The 19,535-nt window shown below is 41.6% G+C and overlaps 1 protein-coding gene and 1 long non-coding RNA gene across 3 annotated transcripts in view; one reads left to right on the forward strand and one right to left on the reverse strand.

The window, feature by feature from the left end:
- REEP3 (receptor accessory protein 3) overlaps positions 1–15,183 on the reverse strand; it is a 40,398-nt gene extending 25,215 nt beyond the window's left edge. Inside the window, exon 1 of the mRNA XM_082053126.1 lies at positions 14,932–15,183. Within this exon, the coding sequence (XP_081909252.1) occupies positions 14,932–15,056 (125 nt within the window). The 5' untranslated portion in view covers positions 15,057–15,183. The remainder of the gene's footprint in view (positions 1–14,931) is intronic.
- Positions 15,184–15,344: 161 nt separating this feature from the next.
- Positions 15,345–18,953, forward strand: LOC309439934. Of its 2 annotated transcripts, XR_014184089.1 has the most exons (4): positions 15,345–15,485; positions 16,206–16,342; positions 16,579–16,708; positions 18,556–18,953. It is a non-coding gene; the product is annotated as an uncharacterized lncRNA (long non-coding RNA). The 2 variants fall into 2 exon arrangements; XR_014184090.1 differs by lacking the exon at positions 16,579–16,708.
- The last annotated feature ends 582 nt before the right edge of the window (positions 18,954–19,535 follow it).

Raw genomic sequence — 19,535 nt, forward strand, 5'->3', positions numbered from 1 at the left:
ATCTCAAGCTGTTAGCAACACTTACTGCTATGCATAAGTGTGTAATTCTACAGTAACTACACAATACACTTCAAGGATCTGCCCAATTATTCCAAGGTTTTGCAAATTTAGAAGCTTAAGTGTTATGTTTATCAAGTGCAGTTTGTATTTCACACAGGATGTCAGCACACTGCACTAATGTAGCAGACAAAAAGCCAGTTTCCACAGATGGAAACAGATTTCAGCCGAGCGTGATGTCATTTACTCTATTTTACTAGTAGGTATATGGATAATCCTGCTTACCAATGTCATTTTACTGCCAGTTGTACACCTACAGCTATTTCAGTTTTTCAGCTACACTCAGCAATGAATGTAGCATTCCTGTTTTGGTACAGCCACTTCCTCTACAGACAGAGAAATGTTTCTCAAATATACTAGGAGATCAAGATCAAAAGACAAAGCAAAAAAAGAAAAAAAGCCTTGAAATCTGAATAAAGTAATATATTTGTGTATTCATATAGCTGTATTGAAACAAATATAACCTACTGTCTCTATCACATTATCTACAGTCTTACAATCTGAATGGCTTTAAAGCACACAACTATATGAAAATTCATTTCTCAAGAGAGTTTGCATTTGACTGATAAATGAAAAAAAAAGTCACCTGTACTCACATTGCTCCGCATTGAGCATATTTTACCTGCACAGTAAACAACTCTGACTGTAATGTTAAAAAATAAAAAACAACACAAACATACAAACAAAAGCCACCAAGTTGCCCAAAAAGACTACCTGCAGCCAGACTCCCACAACACTATGCCGTTAAACCAACCGTGAATTAATCACAGAATGTTAGGGAATGGAAGGGACCTCGAAAGAACATTGCCAAAGAATTGCTGGGAGCAAGGCATAGTGTTTGGCACTTCATTCTTTTGTTCCTCTGAAATGCAGAAAGACAAGGCCCACAAGTGTTCCCTTACAGTGAAAGCCATGCAGGATACTTTGGAGCCAATGCCATATGCTAAGCTCCCTTTCCTTAACAAGTCTGGTAACAGGGATGACACCAATTTGTCCACCCACTGACAGACTATTGGTCTCGGCACAGACTGCTGCAGAGCCAGGCGTTTGTTTCCGTGTGTATCTACAGTGGAAATACGGGTCTACATCCTGAAGGATCACTTGAAAGCATTTGGCAGGTAGAGGAATAAAAGAATCCTCCCCACTTACACAAAACCATGGAAGCAAATATAAATACCTGATACACTTCCTCACTTTGCTGCCCATGCCCAGTTCCCCTTCCCAATAATACTCTTTACCCACAAGTTGTGACAGGAGCATCTTCCACTCCCGTCACATACACTCACAAGCTTTTCTGTGAGCCGGTCAGACACCAGAAGTAACGCAGCTGACTCCCAGCTCTGTACATGGTTTGAAATCCTTACCTGCGCTGCAGCAGCTATGCAAAACCTATGTCTCATGTTGTTAGTATTACGTTGCTTCTATATGAACTAAAATTACTATTCCGTGTTACGGGTAGCAAGTTTAGTTTGAGCAAGATTTCTTTTGAAGGGAAGTTTTTTAATGGAAACTAAACAGCAGAATGAAATCCAGTCTGAAGAACAACGCTCAAGTGCTTGGCTGGCTATTCTTGGCATCAAAAAGGCAGACGTGGCCATATTCCTTAACAATGTGTCCACTGAGGTTTCAATCAGCACACACCAGAAAAGCATAACCATTTTTGCTTAGACTGTATGCTACTCATATAAGCCATTCATGTAAGCCATTCCCGTAAAGGATCAGCAGTTTGAATTTTTCCCCCCCCTCTTTTTTTTAAGCTGTAAACCAGTAAGGCTAATGAGTTATGAACTAAGTTCTAACTGCTGCACATCTCTGTGTGGTACCCTCATGCTCAAAATAAGGCATAACAAGTATCTGTAAGAAATCTATTCAGGAAAAAACCCTGCAATTAAATGGAAAAAGCAAGACACTCAGTCATGCCCACCAACATGCCGGAGGGTTACAACTGGGTAGTAAGTTCTAGACTAAGCCAGCTATCTCCTAGTTTTTTTACATGTCCAGACAAACAAAAGTTCACACTGGCATTTTTGTCCTGAATGTTTTTGAAAGGCACTACACAAACAGTCTTCCTATCCAGCACCTGACAGAATTTAGTTCCATTTTGTTACCAGACAATGTTCAGATATACAACACTAACAATAATAATCTACATTAAAAGACTGTGTATTCAGACAATTACAAAGATACACTTGAACCAAAATGCTAGTCTGTTACAGGGACAGGAGAGCATGCAGATAAGCTCCTGAACCTCACACCAAGTTATATCCTACCTTTTGTTCCACTCCCCACCTTGAGCAAGAAGCAGGGGAAATCCCATAAATCCTATTAAAATAACATGTCTGCTAACAGTAGCAAACCTTGAATTCAGCAACTTCTTTAGCAGATTACAGTTACCAAAAGGAAGGAATGCGATCAGAAACAGGTCTGTTAAAATCTTCACAGCATTCTTATATAGACAATATCCACAAAAGCCATAGAGAAAAAGTCTTAACAGTTAAAGAATATACCCAGAAGCACTGACAGATCTTAATAAAGCACATTCTTGAGCATAGCAAGGCTATTAACCTTCCAACTTAGCAAGCTGGAATTCTCCAAAGCAGCTCCCAGATTCTTCCAAATCACAACATCACTAAAAGTAATGCAATTACTCAAGCAATCAAAAAAATCACCTTAAGGTTTTAATGGGAAAAGTGACCTCCCTACAAATCCCACTAGAAAGTGGGACTTTCCTATGTCAGGAACATTTATTGAAGTCCTAAATATAACAACTGCAAGCAGACTGATAGGAGATAATTAAGCCTTTCTTCCAACGCAGAGCTCCAGTCGCCATTATGTTTATCCTATCCACTTGCATTTGTAGAATTCTACTTCATTGACTCACTCAAAATAGGGAACCTGTTACCAGATACTCTTCAAGTTCTCTCAACACAGAAACAGCCCTGTCTGAGTCTTGAAAGAAGTCTGAAGAGAGCATACAAAAAAAAAAATAAGAAAGAAATTATCTTCTTTAAGGGGAATGTTGTACTGGAATCTGTGTGAAGTACTAGCATACTTACAGTCAAGATACATCAGTAAGACTCATCACTTATTTCCACAGGCTCACCAGATTCTCTCAGGGAAAACAAGATTTATACACCAAGAGAACATTCCGATCTTTAAAGCATTTTCTCTGCAGAGAAATTTGAGTCTAAGATAAGGATTTTCCTTTCCTGCCATTACCTTAAGCAAAATTCACCTATAAATGCATAGTACTCAGAATTTCCCCCCCCCCCTTTTTTTTTCCTCCTTATGCTCAAAAAGAGCTGAAAGCGCTGGAAACTTTCATAGCATTTTCACGGTTGCCTGTTAATTGTCCTAACTTGCTATTACAAGACCCTACATAACACAATAAAGATCAGAAAGTGGTCTTAATTAACAGTTAATTTGATACCTGAACACACATTAGATGTGTTACTTCCTTCAGTGAGAATTAACCTTGAATTTCCAACTCACAACCTACATACAGCTTGCAGCCTGTTAGGCCAGTTCAGCTGGCCAGCAATATTTCCCTAACACAAGTACCACCCTCCCAGCAACAAAGCTACTGCATGTGTGTCCTACCAGCTCTCTCTCGGGGGCCTGGGCAGTCTGGAACAAGGTACTGCTGAAAAGCAACTCTCAAAGGAAAATCCAGGCTATTCTCACTACGGAGTCAGCCCAGAAACACTTTCACATGGACAAGCTGCATCAGTACTCTAACATCGCAGCTCTCCTAGTCACTCTCAGAGTTGACAGGCCAGTATTGGTACACAAACCTTGTGAAACAACCCACCTCTTGTTCATGTATAGATCATATACGGTGCAGAAGTCCCTGGGGAGAAGATATTGCGTATCTATCTCACAAGAAGATTCTATGCCTATGTTTGGAGATGGTGTCCAAAACTGACCAAATTTTCTTGCGTTGCTGGATAGGCTAGGCATATTTTAACAGGAGGGTTTAAGCCTGGAAATACTACCACTATGTCATTTAAAAAATAAAAAATAAAGAAAAAAAGGAATCACACACAAAATATGCCACCAAACCATCAGCTCTCAAAATCTGTTCAAAACATACAGTCAAAAGGCCCAAACGCAGGAGTACAGAGAATTCCAAAGCTAGTACTAGAAAGCAAAACAGACAACATAGTAGGAACAGAAATTGTTATAGAACTCTTAGTCACTTCTCTGCATGCCTACCTATTCATAGCTTTATTTTAACATACGTGTTTAACCACTGCTGTAATAGCGTCCTGACCATCCCTGTACTATTTCCTGTTTACAGGCTTACTAAGCTCCACACGTGTGCAGAACAGTCAGCAAGCGAGCTCGTAATTTCCAACCACCTACACCAAGGAACTGAAACAAGATTCATCTATAACACTTCCACGTGATGAAAAGCAAACACGGAAGGGCCTTCAATACAGAGTACTGCCGTGGAGCAGGCAAGCAAGAACACAAGTAAGACCACAACTATTTTCTAAGTTTTGAGATGAAAGCTGATACCAACCTGGATGTCCAGAGAAACTGTCGCATAGCATAAACTCCATTTTAGGTGATTATGCTTTAAAAGAGTTTACATAATAAAGGTAATTGACAGAGAAACACATTTATGAGCTTCCTTGTTTTTGAAAAAGTTCTTTACACTTACTACACTTGGAGGTACTACAATCTACACATACACTGTTCACAAGAAACATGGTCCTCTCAATTTAGGATAATTCTGATGAGCTCCTAAATTACATCACTAATTTAATGCAGATAAACTGCTGAACAAGATTAACACAAACATTACAAATTCAAGAACGAGGTGTTCAGTTTTCCCATATGGTTTAAAGTTACATAGACAATTCATACTTAGTTTCTTGCGTTTGATAAGTAAAAAATCACCTGCTGTCTTATTCACCTACACTACTCCTAGTGTCATGTCTAGTATCTTCACAATAATTTTGGAAGCTCCTACAATTATTTAATTAGGTCTTAATTTCTGTATAAAATTATGAAGTCCTTCATATCAAGGATACTCTAGAAAAATCCAGGAGAGACCTTGCAAACACCTTCCATTTTAATCTAACTGATACAATGAAAAACTGTTCATTATAACAACTTTGACTACCTCAGAGTCAGTGGTCACTTCTCAAAGGTTTCTCTGCTCCATGCCACAGTGAATTTTGAAACAAGCAAAGAAAGATGAATGTCTGGAGCGCCAAAGCTGGCATAAAAGAATAAAGCAAATACTATCATCTCGGTACTGCCAACTCCTGCACATTTTTGAAATGTTTAACAGTCAGAGCTTCAGCTCTCTGAGACCTCAACGATTCCAATTCTGATGAAATGACCAGGTAAGAATCAGACTTGCATATGAAGATGACCTTTTATCCGGTACAAAATTGGAAAAGCAGCAGTAAAATAGCATAGCTGAAGAATAACAATACTAATTAATTGACAAAATTTCTGCATTTGATAGAAACAAACTAAAACAAATGCTGTAAAAAATACACAAACACCACATCTCCGGAATAAAACCCTCAAAAAACCCAACAAAACACATTCTCATTACAGCGAGTCTACTTATTGTTTAAAGTAGATACATTAAGGAGTGAGATTCATTCCCAAAGCAAGACGACTCAGTATTTTAAGTGGCAGTAACCTCTTTCAGTGATTGGAAAAAGAAAATTGTCATTGTGTGAAAGGATCCAAGGCCAGCTTTTTCTTTGTTAGCATTAACTTGGACACATTTACCCTAAGTTATATTACCTTCAATCAAGCTATGCAAGTCATGATGGGAAGCCCATGAATAATTGCACAATAAAAACATCTGAGTCTCAGCTGTATAAGATGGGGAGAAACATTTGTATCAAAATGTCAATCATATTTTCTCTATTTTATCAGCAGATGCATGAGGAAAAAGTGACCTGACATCTCCAACATTCAAACTACAGAAGTTCAGTAATGTTGTACTTATTTTCAATGTTACAGGAAAATAAGTTTACATTCTTTCAAGACTATAAAGTCATGCTCATTCTCAACCATTTTTGGAATCTAAAGCTCTCTTCAGCTTTGGAAGGTGCTTCAAAGCCAGCCACTACTCTGGAGTTTCCCCGTCCTGGCCTCCCCCATCACTCACAGTCTACACTCATTTCCTCTAATACCTCAGAATGCCACATAGTTAACAAAAAATGTCTTTCCACTCAGATTCTTATCTTGTCACCTTTGCTTTTTCACCTTACATTGGTCTGCTTGGGACTTTGAAGAATCTCACAAGTTAAAATCCACAACCATGCCATTGCTTGCTACTCTAAGACAGGACCTTCTCCCAGCATTTTTGGAGCATCAAAATAACTGGCTATAGGAAACTAACATTTAAAATAGGAGTGGTCCCAACTAAGAATTGCTTTTGCTTATTCAAAGGAAAACCACATTTTATTTTTGAGCCATTTTAAGTGAAAGACAAACCACACTACATGTAACCATACATTAATCATGTGGGTTGGTTTTAAATTTAAAAAAAAGTGTCCAACACTGCTGCAAACCACACTGCATGTAACCATACATTACTCATGCGGGTTGGTTTTAAATGAACAAAAAAAAGCGTCCAACACTGCTGCAGGCCACACTACATGCAATATCAATCTAGCTGGCTAGTTTTAGACAAAAACGTGAAGTTCATAACCCAAAGGCCCAGAAAACTCCTACTTAATCATTACACACCCTAGAACCTAAGGGTGTTGCTGCAGACCAGCCTCAAGGTCCTGCCTCTCCCAAGAAAACACTACAAAGAGAGAAAACATTGTGCAAAGAAAGAAGTGTAACCACACAACAGCAATTCTTGAAGTAAAAAACAGCCCGTCTTATTCTCTTCCCCAGACAGCTTTCATTTTAATCATCAGCAGTTACTTACATCTCAATTTTTGCCTTAAGGTCTTTGATTTCCAAAAAATCTGTTTATCTTTTGACCCACAGAAGAATTTCTGAAGCCTCCCAAAGCAATCAAGTACCAAACTTCCCCATTATGCACAGGAAAAGGCTTCTTCTATGAAATTTGCATGTGGCAGATACTGTTGAGATAACATCTGGACTTGTCATTCCAATGTATACATGTTTCCTCAATTATAACTGGTACTTAGAGAACTCTGTGAATATGCCGTTACACAACAAGTCAAAAACTGACAATGTGCAGAATCTCTACCAAACTTATTCATGTAGTTGTATTAGTAATTTAATGTAAAAAAAAAAAAAAAAAAAAAAAAAACATGCTAAAAGATGACTTCATTTCCTCCCTTCTGAACCCCAGTGCACTAGTAAAGTAGTTTGAGGGGTAGGTTCTGTTCTTAAAAACAGATAATGCACACTATGTTAATTAACCAAAGGTTCGTTTTTGAGAGAAAAATTCTGTTAACACCTAAACAGGCTAAGAAACCAGAAGATACAGAGGCAATATAAGTGTGCCTTTTCAGAAAGGTCATTTGCCAAATGCAAAGTAGTTTGCCTGATCCACATTATCCTCTTTATACAAATGGAAATTCCATTTTGTCTTGAGCAATCTAGGTTAACTTTTATTAAAAAAAAACTAGCACTCAAAGTTCTATATGTAGAATAGTAAAACTAGCACTGCTAATACTGCATCCATGGCAAACTAGAGACTGCCAAGGCAGTCATTTAAAACATGTATTTTATGTTTCTGTGGTTATATTGTCTTCCAAGTAACCTTTAAGCTGTTTGCTACTGAAAAATGTGAATAGGTCAGCTTCTTCTCTGGCTTTTAATACAGTCTAATAGTAAATACACTTCAACTGAGCAACATTAGACATGTTTTTAGGGATAAGGGAAACCACACATTATAGGACAATGTCCTAGTCTAGGAAAAAAAAAAACAGCAGACAAAAGCAAATAATAAGAGCACAAATCCAAATAATTAATTTTCTTTTAACATTACAATTTAAGGCAATGCTACTATACTATCAAAACCAATCAAGATGTCTCTGGGCTAGTGACCATTTTCCACACTCTCCTTTCCATGGCTTTGACCAATGAGTTAAAAAACAGGGTGGGGGAACGAAATAACAAAACCAGGCAGTGGTAGGAAGGCACAAGCACAAACTGTTTTCCGAGTTTCCCCTTTAAGCGCTGCAAGTTCCAACAGCTTTATTAGCAGAAGAAAGTAAAGCACTATGTGAGACTTCTCACTTCAGGGAAAAAAAACAACTTTGTTAACCCTTGCATTTAAATGCTGTGTTAAAGGCTTTTGAAGGAAACTGCACTTAGTTTTCAACATCTAATGCCAGTTCCAACTGTCCTCAGGAAATGTGAGCAATATTCAAATATGATAATCACAAAGAAAACATTCATTTAGTTAAACCCACTTCCATGTCAATGCTTGCAGACTAGCTATAAAACACAACAGACAGAAATAATGCCCTACTATTTTGTCAGTGATAAACTGAACTGGAAAGTAACAGTGCTGGCTGGCAAAAGGCTCAATACAGAGTTAGCCACTATGGGTTATTTTATTTCCCCCACATTCAAAAGCATCTCATCAGACTGGTTATTTAGTGCCACCGAGGCCTGTCATGCTTAAAGGCAGACAGCTCAGCAAAAACCTCCAATAATCTTTCCCACCTAGACTCTACACACCTCATTTTCCAGCAGTAAATTGTTACAATCCAGTTTGGCAGGTCTTCAAAATTCTACAGATCCACAGAGATCGCATCGTTTTCAGCTGTAGTATTTTTGTCTCTAAAAACCTCATACTTTTGACATAACAGTACAGATTTTGAAATTCCAAAATTTCAAAGGCACAATAAAAATGGTCAAAAAGCTTTTTTACAGATGAAACATCAGAACAGAGAGTTTTGCTAGATATATTTTTACTTTTTTTAAAAAAATTTCTTATCAAAGATGAAAAAGTATTGAGCCAAGGCAACTTTTTTTTAAATATCACAATTTGGCTTGGGATCTTCCTCAGCCTTATATGAGCATATCAAGAGTTGGCTCTACATACAAAATAACCAGGAAAGACAAGCCATTTCATCTAGGTTGCAGAAATGCTCAAGAGCCTAAAATATGCTCAGTTGAAGCAGACATTGGTTTGTGGAACATGCAGGAGTGGAGACTGTTTATTTTAATTAGAAACATCCTTTTGTGCCAGACCGTGCAGTTCTTGGTATATCTTTATCTACAACGCATAGCACACAGATGTGGATTTCAGCACGTTTTGTAACAGAGCACATGCCAAGATCATTAAGTAAGAATGTCAGACTCCACAGTACAGCCCTAGTTGTGCTCCATCTGTTTTGAGCAAGCTTTAGTCCACCCGCCTGCCATAGGCTGTGAACACCGACCACGCACGCTCTGCATCTACACAATCCCACAAACACAGGAGAGAAAAAAGCAGCTAGACTGCATAGCAAACATTGATTTAAAGAATGGTGCGCCAGGCAGGCAGTGTGGACGCTTCTAATTGTCAGAGGTAGGCCTTTTGCATTGAACTAACTTACAGAATAGCTATTACAAGTCAAGTTCAGCAAGCAGACACTTTTTGCTGCACGTATTAGGATTGCCAAACTGAGAAGTTGAACTGTAGAAGTGCTCTGATGACTACACTGCTCAATTATGTAAATGATTTTAAACTTTCACACAGACAATACACTTAATCCCTAGACTTACATATGCTTATACAGATTTCAAGCTATAAAATTTAAGATCCTTTAAAAAAATCTGACACCTTGTTTGATTAGAACAGCTGCACTGTTATTACTGGAACTAGTTTCACTACAAGGAAGAATAAGCAGCAATGTGCAAGCGAAGAATGCAGTTTCAGAGTACGCTTTAACCAGCCTAGTAACACACTGATGCCAAAAATAATGCTGGTTTTGTCCTGCAGCTTTTCATTCTCAACACAGCACTTACCTAGCAACTACACAACAGCAGCATGAGCTGGTACAGTTCGCTGCAACTAACAGAAGATTAGCCTCTTTCAAGCACACTAATTTTCCCTTGGGTTGACAAAACAGAGTGTTCCTAAGTGTTCCTGCTCCAGCAGGGGGATTGGACTAGATGATCTCTTGAGGTCCCTTCCAATCCCTAACATTCTGTGATTCTGTGTGGCCACACAATTTGTGGACCCCGTGGAAAGTGGAGAACGAGGAGAGCATGAAGGGCACGATGGCCCCTCCTAGCAACAGGCCAGCAAGATCTGTTTAAGCATAGCATGAAATGCCAAGGATAACTGATACATGATGACTGAATCTTTGCAGTTCTGTGGCGAGACAGGCATTTCAGCACATCTCTGCATCCCAGTCACTAACACTACGACAGCAACTCATTTTTCCCCACAGGTGCAGCAGCAATTTATAGGCCTTTAAAGTGGAAGAATATCAGAAGGCATTCATCATCCAACAGCATTCAAGGTCCCTGAAACTTCAGCTAGAACTATGTTGCCAGGAGAAGAGCAGGCTACAAAGAGTCAAAGAAACTCTCCCATAAATAGCCCTTCTGACTGGAAGATGAGGCCCTATGTAACTATTCCTTCCACACAGCATGTGGTGGTATCCTTACTTATTTACAGCTGTTTCAAGACAACAGGTTTGACAGCATGTTGATTAGCAAACAAGAGGGTGAATATTTCTGTACTTATTGCTTTTAATTTAAAAAAAAAAAAAGTATTCCAAGAGCAAGACACAATCCAGGTTTACAAACAAAGCATACACAGTTCCATAAAACATCACCGCCACACACCTGATAGCTTCAGTATTGATTGAACTGCTATGGCTTCAGCCACTCGTTCTCAGATGTCTGGTAATTCTGGGGGCAACTGCACGTCTGGAAACATCAAACCACAACAACAAAAGTATTAAAAGTAGAGTAAGAAAGTGCCTTGGAAACTACCATGAAAGAAACAGCTCCAACCTGTAAAGTAGTAAAAGCTGAGAGAGACTAATTCTACCTACCTCCAGGTCACCTCCTGTGTGTCCCAAACAGTCTTTGTCCCCCTTAATGTAGTTACAGTTATAATCCAGTATCAGAACCAAGGAATGCTTGCTGAATCCTTTACTCGTACATCTTTTGTTCCTCGCAAGGCTTTAAAAAGGGGGTAGGGAAGGCAAGTACTGCAAGTACAAGCAGACAGAAAAGTAACTACTAGTACCCAAGACAAAGACAACATCCTGTGGACCACTACGACTCTCACTTTCAACAGTCATGACTGCTGACCAACTTTATTGAAAACAAAGCATGTACTTAGGCAGGAGGGTGGAGAGAGTGTTGCAAAGCAACACAGATGGGGGAACTTTCATTTTTAAGTGAGGAGGGGAAAAAAGTTAACAGATTACAGCAGACAGTCTGCTTTAACAGATTGCAAATACAAAATGGCCATCTACTTTGTTTTTAGGATGCTTCGCATCTTTGCTTGGCACAAGAGGATAGTCTGATCTCATCCATACCAGGCTGTGACTGACAAGTGCTCAATGTGTTTACTATTAAATACTGTCTCAGCAACTGATGTGTACACAATTGCTCAGACCTTACAAATGAGAAGCATGAGCAATCAAAGCAGACTAGAAGTAAGGCACAGGCTCTATTAGAAGTTTACAAGATGGGCAGCCACAAATTTAGAAAGCTATTCCCACCATTAGAGACTAAGGGCTTGACAAAGTGTACCCACTTCGGGAAGTTTTCTGAGACTCTGAAAGAAATTACGATCTTCTTGTTGGTTTTAGAAGTAAAAAAAACCTATACGTACAACAGCAGCACCGCATAGACACAAAACTTTAAAATTAAAAGATGTTTTAATTATGTGCTTCAAGTCTTCTGCTTCTTGAGAGAAAAGAGAGGACGTGCATTTAGCATAAGGTATTTCACATGCTTAGATGCTTAAGTATAATAGCATGTATATAGTAAGGGAAAAGATTTCATTAAAACAAAGTTTTGCCAAAGACTATTATGTAGAGCAGTGAGTTTGAACCACTCCCTGTTTCCTGTGCATGACTCTTCAAGACAATTCACATGCAATTAAGAATTCTCTAATTCTCTACTAGTTCCATTCCCTAGGTTCCTTAAAGCTTTAACCAAATTATTTTAGCGGAGTTGATTAATCCCAAATTGCAAACTCTCAGACTGAATCAGAAGTCAGTTTGCTTGGGATATGCGTGTCATAACAAGTCCGACACGTCAAAAGTCAGCAGAGGGCACTGTGACACACCCACAAATTAATATTTTGCTGCTCTTTTGGCCCTGAAATATAGTAGGTCAGTCTGAAGAGAATTCTGCTGCAGCTAAAACAACTGCTGCGCCTTCTAATCACCAGACAAGACAACAAGTATTCCTGATGGCTGCCCAAACATGAACACAGGGCTTCCTCAACTTACTACAGACTACGTAGAATAACCATAGCTCTCATATCCAACAAAAAGTGACCACACCAAAATTGAAACACTACACAAGAGAGAACCTCAGGTCTTAGCAGCTACATAGTGGTTAAAAATATTTCCATCCTTCTCATGGCATTTAAGGGAAATGTAGTATTCGCCTTCCGAACTCGTGACACACAAGTCAGAGAAACAAAGCCACTGGAACAGGTATGTCTGGAATGAGACCAGGAAGGAAAACAAAGCAAATAGAGGAAGACAGCATAATGGGCACTGAGAGAAAAGGACAAGAAGGACAGTCTCAAGATCACTGAAATTAAAATATATCACATCACAATGACTCCTGTGCTTTCTACCTTCCTTTTCCATGTGAATTTTGCTCTATTAAGCAAAGTTAAACAATAGTCTTGAAGCCGTCCAAGTTCTCATTCCTGGGAAGGTGAACACTGGCAAACTATTTAAGTCCCACAGCCAGGAAACAAGGACACAAGAAGGTGGAGAGGACTTATAAATATTATTAAGGCCTCCCTTTTTAGCAAAAATAATTAGGGCACATGAATGAGTGACCAATAGCAACCAGAAAACCAAACTACGTAGAACCACAAAATACATTGTCCTTTATCACCTCTTGCAATAAATCTATGGATAGCAGTAGCTATTATCTTCATTCCCTGTGCTATTGGTTAGGCCCATAGAAGACTAAATCCTCCAAACGCAAATGCTACCCGTAGCAATTCATAACTAACTTCACAAGAATCCGGTCATTAGAAATCAAGGTGCTCAGCATCACCGACATTACCCTTACAACCGACACAGTCCAAGTTGCTGTTAAAATAAAAATTCTCTCGTTGGCGCTTTTATGTAACAAAGCAGAAGCAGGTTCAGCAACTACATGTGACATACAGACAGTAAACATATGCCTCTCCCCTCTAGTGCTGCATACTGCCCCTGGGAAGACCACGCTGACAGAGTGCACAAACAGCAACTCTGCCCACAGCCTCTCTATTCCAAACCAGTGTCGCCCTTTGCCAACCCTGGAACACGATGCTCTACTTTGCAAGTTTCAGTTACCTGACAATTCTGAGGGAGGATGGGGAGAAGGACAAGGACTGCTACTTATCTAGGTGACCAGAGCACAGCAGGAAAATACACGTGGCAGCATGAGAAGGCTTCAGATGAAGTTACAGCAGATGGCTTAAGTGGGATGTTTGTTACCAACAAAACAGGGGAATCCTATTATGCCCTGCTTCGGGTCACACACTCCTGCCACATATTTTGCACTAATTCAGATGTTTGTTGCACTACTTTGTGAGCAGATTCACTTAATTTGCCCAGCAAAGAGGCACACACAGCAAATCTCAACTCAGGCGACCCACTAAGCACCGAGGTCCCCACAGACACAGAGCTACTCAGCAAGGAGCATGAGAAAGACTCAGTTGCTCGAATATTACTCAACATTTATTACAAAATACTGTTCACATTCAAAAGAGCAAAATAACCCCTCAGTTTAATGAAGGAACAATACATCACCTAAGAAAATGACTGGAAGTTGCACTAGAGTTTACTCTTTCTCAAATAGAAATTGGACAACATGCAAGATGACGCTTTTCATCTAAGAAAGTTTGTCCCTTTGGTTGCCAAAAACTCGGCATTATAAACATGGGTACACGATAACAGTCCAGTCTCTCTCTTCACCTGCTGATGACCTATACTTACCAAGGACCTCCATTTCACACTGTAAAGTCCTCCTAGCCCTCTCTGCTCTGCCACAAGTTAAAAACAGTTACCAACTAGATCGTACAGGTTAATTTGGATCAATTTACAAGCAAGGCTCACAATGTATGTGCGACAGGCACCAGCAGCCTGACCTTCTTGGCTCCATACCCATAGAAAACACACACTTAGAGCGAGAGACACGCGGTGCGAGCAGCAGACACGACCTGTGCCCACCGAGAGCCCGGTGCTGGTTCTGGGAGCACCAGGAGAGCTCAACCGCAGCCAGGCCAGGGCCGCTCCTGGGCAGGAACGCCGCTCCCGCTACCTCACTCCTTTCGGGGGTGGGGAGGGCCGGCAGAACGCTTTGAAACCATTAAATTCCGCGAAGCGCTGCGGTTTGCTTTGACACGGCACCTCCAAGCCGTCGGTTGGCGCAGCACGGCGGCACTTCGGCCTAGGCGCCCGCCCGCCTCCCCGCCCCGCACAGGTCGGGCTCCGCACGGTACGGGCCCCGCCGCAACGCAGGGAGCCGCCCCGCCTCCCCACCTGCGGCGGGAGCAGCGAGGCCGAGCCGTGCCGGGGCGCAGAGACCGCCGGGCTGCCCGCAGCCCAACGGCAGCTCCACGGGCGTGCGAGGCACCGGCTGAGGGGCACAGAAGGGAAAGAGCGAAGGGGCGCCGCCTCCCTGCCGGCACCGCCGCGGGAAGCCCCGGGAGTGCCCGTGCCCCGCCGAGTGCCGGAGCTGCTCGCTGCCCGCTCCCCCGAGCCCGGTACTCACACGACAGCCCGCGAAATCATCCAGGATACCATCGCGGCGGCCGCAGCGCGTCCCCTTCTCCGGCCGGGCCCGAATGGCCGCGGCTCCGCCTCCGCCCGCCTCATTGGCTCGGAGGCTGCGCGCATGCACCCCTGCGGCCGCGCGGGCCCGGGCGCGGCGGGCGGTGCGGGGATCGCGGGTTCGGTCCCGCCCGGCGGCAGGAGGAGCGGGTGGGGTGGTCCCGGTGGGTGTTCACCGTGGCTGTGTCCGGTGCCGGGGACAGTGCGCGCCGGGAGGGGCTGTAGGCAGCGCCCCAGCGTCAGGAGGGGCCCGCGGCTCCTGCCCGCAGGTGCCGGCTGTTCCCCACCCGGGCGCGGCGGCTCGTCTCCCGCCGTCCCGCGGCAGTGCCGGCTGCCCGTGGGCTGACGCGCGAAGGCGGCCTTTGCGCAACACCCGTGGGACCCGCACACGGCGGAGATAGGAACAGATATAACCAATTAAGAATGCAATAACCACCCTTTCTCCCCTGCTCATCTCCTCCCTTCAAAGCACGGTGACCAACTCCAGCGGGAAAGGCAAGTTGGGATGCGCGCCCCTCACCTTCACCTTTTCCTTGTGTTCCCCATGTGCTTACGTCCTGCTGTAGGACCTATCAAAACATTTGTTTCACCCATTGAAGTCGCCTGGCACAGGCCTTGCTGCCCCAGAGGCTGCTCATTTGCTGTGGGACGGACCCCCCGAGCCCGGCTGCATGCCAGCGGGTCAGCTCGGGGCACAGCCCGTCAGCCGGGCGGGAGCCTCCCTTCCCGGCAGAGCCGTGCGGCCAGCTGGCTCCCCGCGGCTCCAGCACCTGTCTGAGCCACCATGGGAAGGTGCCAGCTCCTCCAGCTTCCTCCTCAGTGCTTGTTTACAAGCACTTGATCCCAAAGGCTGTCTGAGGACATGTCCTTATGTGGGCCACACAGACTGCTACGTGCAGTTGATCCAAAACTTCAGGTGACCAGGAGGATACAAGTGGGAAGGATTAGCGCCCATGTGCACTGTTTCCTTTGTTTTGTCCCGTGCCATCTTGTTATCAGCCGCTGCCCAGGGCAGGATGCTGGGCAAGACATTCCCCAGTGTGACCCAATCCAGACACTCTTGACAAGCTTGTGATCTGGCAGGTCCAGACATGGATACTCCCTGATACCTCAGCTAATCCATTTCCACACACCAGCTTTACACTTCATGCAGAACTGTTCGTACACATAAAAACATAATATTTTGCTGAAATGGACTGCTTCATCTTTTCTCAGAAGAGGAGGCTGCAGAAAGTTCTGCCCGCGCCACCACTGGAAACATTCAAATGTATTCTTCTGATACCAACAAAGCTAAGAGTGATACTTGAAGCAATAGATGCCGGTGCTTCTTAACATGCCACTCAGCAGTGAAGGTAGGGAAAGAGGTTACTGTTTTCAGCACCGATCCTGCTGACTCTCGTGGTGAATGATGTGCCAAGGTCAGAATCCCTGTCTGTAGCAGAAAGTAGTTATTCAATATGTATTTAAGTGGGGATAATCCATAGTTTTCCTGCTCATACAGTAAGAAGAAATAGCTTAAGCTTTGTAAACTATTGTCTTATTCAGATGAGAAGTGCTTGGTGAATGCAGAATGGTTTCTGTTCCACAGGCGAGCTCCAGAATTCCTCCTCTATTCGAAGCAGTAAAACCCAGTCACAGGCATCTTTGCTTCTCTGAACCCTTCAAACATAACACATGAAGGCAGAAGGCTAAGAGTGACTTGGGAGAGAAAGCAGAGAGTAAATAAACAAGTACAGAATGTTTCATTTGTCAGTGTTTGAAAACTGTCACTCTAGTTGTGTACTGTGAAGTTTGAGGCTTGCAATGGGAAAGTATACAATAATATAAAAATATTTTTTACCATGGAAGGATTTGGTTCTTGAAAATAATGATATTGACCATCTTGGGTCTCTCCTTACCTTGACCTCTGTAGGGGGTAACCAATGCAGAAAGAGGTAGAGAGGAATTTGTTCATCGGCAATTTAGAGTACACCATCTTATTTTTGAAACAGGCCTAACATGAATGTATTCTTTGTTGCATTCAATGAAAGGAGAAATCTGAACCATGAGTTATATATACCCCTTGAATAACAAACCTCTCCAGTGGTAGAGCATACAAAACAAACTTGTGCAGCAAAGCATTTGAAATATAAATTGCTTGGGAGAGATTACATTTTAGACTCCAGTTCTGTAAACTACTGCACAGACAGATCCTGCTGCCTACGTAACACTCCACTGAAGTTTGTGGCATTCCAGTCCATCTAGAGCAAACTGTAAGACGAGAGCTCTAGTTTATAGCATATTAAATAAGCATACAATAGATTACTTCACTGCGAGCAATTGTGTGTTTGATACTCTCTCAGAGAACCATTCCAGGAAGACACTGATACTTTTTTTACTGTCCAAGGTAGCATATACATTAATTCTAAAGCAGCATATTTTATTTCATATGGAGTATGTTTAAGAGAAAAACACACTTTTTATAAAGCCATTTTTCTTGTGTTTGTTGCCATGGCAATACTGTCTCTGGTGGAAAGCTAAATTTACATTTAAAGAGGCATTTTTTTAAAAAGGTAAAAGCAGATGGCTCCTAAGAGTAATTTATCTTGCTAAGAAGATTACATTTTATTTTATAGAATGTTTTGAAACAGAGCAAGAGGCTGGGTGGTGTTTGCTGGTTCCCCAGCAGACAGACACAAGAATGCCACAAGGACTTCCTCATATTCCAGTTTGCACAGAATAATAATCCACGCTCCTGCACAGCAGAAACAGAGAGAGCGGCATGGCAATTAAATCCATGCCATGTACTTATTCAAACTTGGGGTGTCTTACTCATATGTCTGTCTGTTTTATATGTAAGGAAGAGACTTGCAGCTATCTCATTACAGGATATTTTTAAGCCCTCCACAAGAGCTACTCGATGTAGTTAAAAGTTGCTTTAAATAGTTTTAACAGTGTTTGGAAAATGACTTGTAAAAGGCACCTGCCCTCAATTTTCTTTTAATTTCTTTGGGACAACACAATGTATGTATACAAACATAAATGTTTAACTTTCACCTTCTTCATAAGTAAACAAACATTTTTCCTACTTTGCAGCTGTGAAAACAGCAAATTAGTAACATTTAGGAAGATGCCAGCTAGTCTGACAAAGCTTTTGCTGCTGGCTGCAGGGTCTGTGGGATCTGGTCCCTGCACAAGGAAGATGAGCTCCCCAAATACAGCATCGCTTAGATGCAGCTCCCCAAAATGCATGTGTGATAATCGCGGTACTGGGTTTTTCTTAACTTTGCTGTTTTATATGAATGTATCCTAAATTACTCTCAAATATAAGCCAATTTGAAAAAAATTACAGAATTATTTCAGTTACTGAATCATACCAGAGACATTTATAATTTTGAAGCCAGAACATGGATCAGATGTTACCAGTTTATTTGTTGAAACAACAGAATGGGTGAAGATTATTATTTCTTAGAATACTCTAGGCTGGTGTGAGTCCTATAACTCATTTTTAATGAATGTGGTTGAAATGTATGGTTTATGCTGCCTTCAAATATTTAACTCTTCTTCTGTCTTTCCTGTGCACAAGGTGACAGCAAAGGAAGGCTCTGATCACCAGGCAAATAGCCCAGCAGACTTCCCACCTTAATGGGATTTCATCTGAGAGTGAGCATTGGCCAAAACTGTGGACATTTCATTAAACCAAAGCAGCTGAAGCTTTTGCACAAACTTCTGGATGTGCCACTTCTTGCTCGCGTATTCCAGCCCCACAGCGCAGCATCTCACTGGGGAACATGGCAAAGCCACTTTGTGTCTAACACAGCTCTACCTTCAGTGATTTTGTTTTTCCCAGGACAGACACAAACTTGTGGCTTCTTGTTATACTGTCTATTTTTTTTTCAGAAACATGTTTGTATGAAATTTATTAATATTCCAAATTAGAAATGTAAAGCATGCAAATTAAATAAAGGAAAATAAAAAGTTTTAAAAGGGTATTTCTGCATTTCTTTTAATCCGATAGGTTTAACTGCTGTTGTTCTCAGTTTTATTACACACAGTCTGACATTCCTTTTAAAGCTCTTGCTTCTATACTAATGAGTAAAATTCATAGGTTTTGACTCATTTCTTCCCCTCTTGTTAGCAGATATACCTACAATGCCAAAGCCTGAAAGCTCACACAGCAACATAAAGGTAAATTCATCGTTTGGGGAGTTTCTTTAAGTTCATTTCCTGACTCTTAAGGCCCTAACAATTTCAATTAGTATTAATTTTAAGAAAGACAGGATTTGGAGTTTAAAAAAAGAGACATCTCACAGGTTGCAGGAAGACTGAACTGCATTGTAGAAAGAAATCTTTGCAAGTAGATAAGTCCACAAATGCAAGAACAGATGCAGAGGGTTTTTTTCAAGAGTACAAAAGAATGATGTCCAGCACTCCTAATTCAGTGAGCTATAGGTTAGAGAAAGCAGACAAGGCCAAGACAAAGCACTGAAGGAAATCCAGAACAGCCCTCCTGTTGATATAAAGCCGAAGAATTTTCATCACTCCAGCATTAGCCTGTTTTGAGTG

Source organism: Streptopelia decaocto (assembly GCF_964273445.1).
Source record: "Streptopelia decaocto genome assembly, chromosome: 5".
Taxonomy (NCBI): domain Eukaryota; kingdom Metazoa; phylum Chordata; class Aves; order Columbiformes; family Columbidae; genus Streptopelia; species Streptopelia decaocto.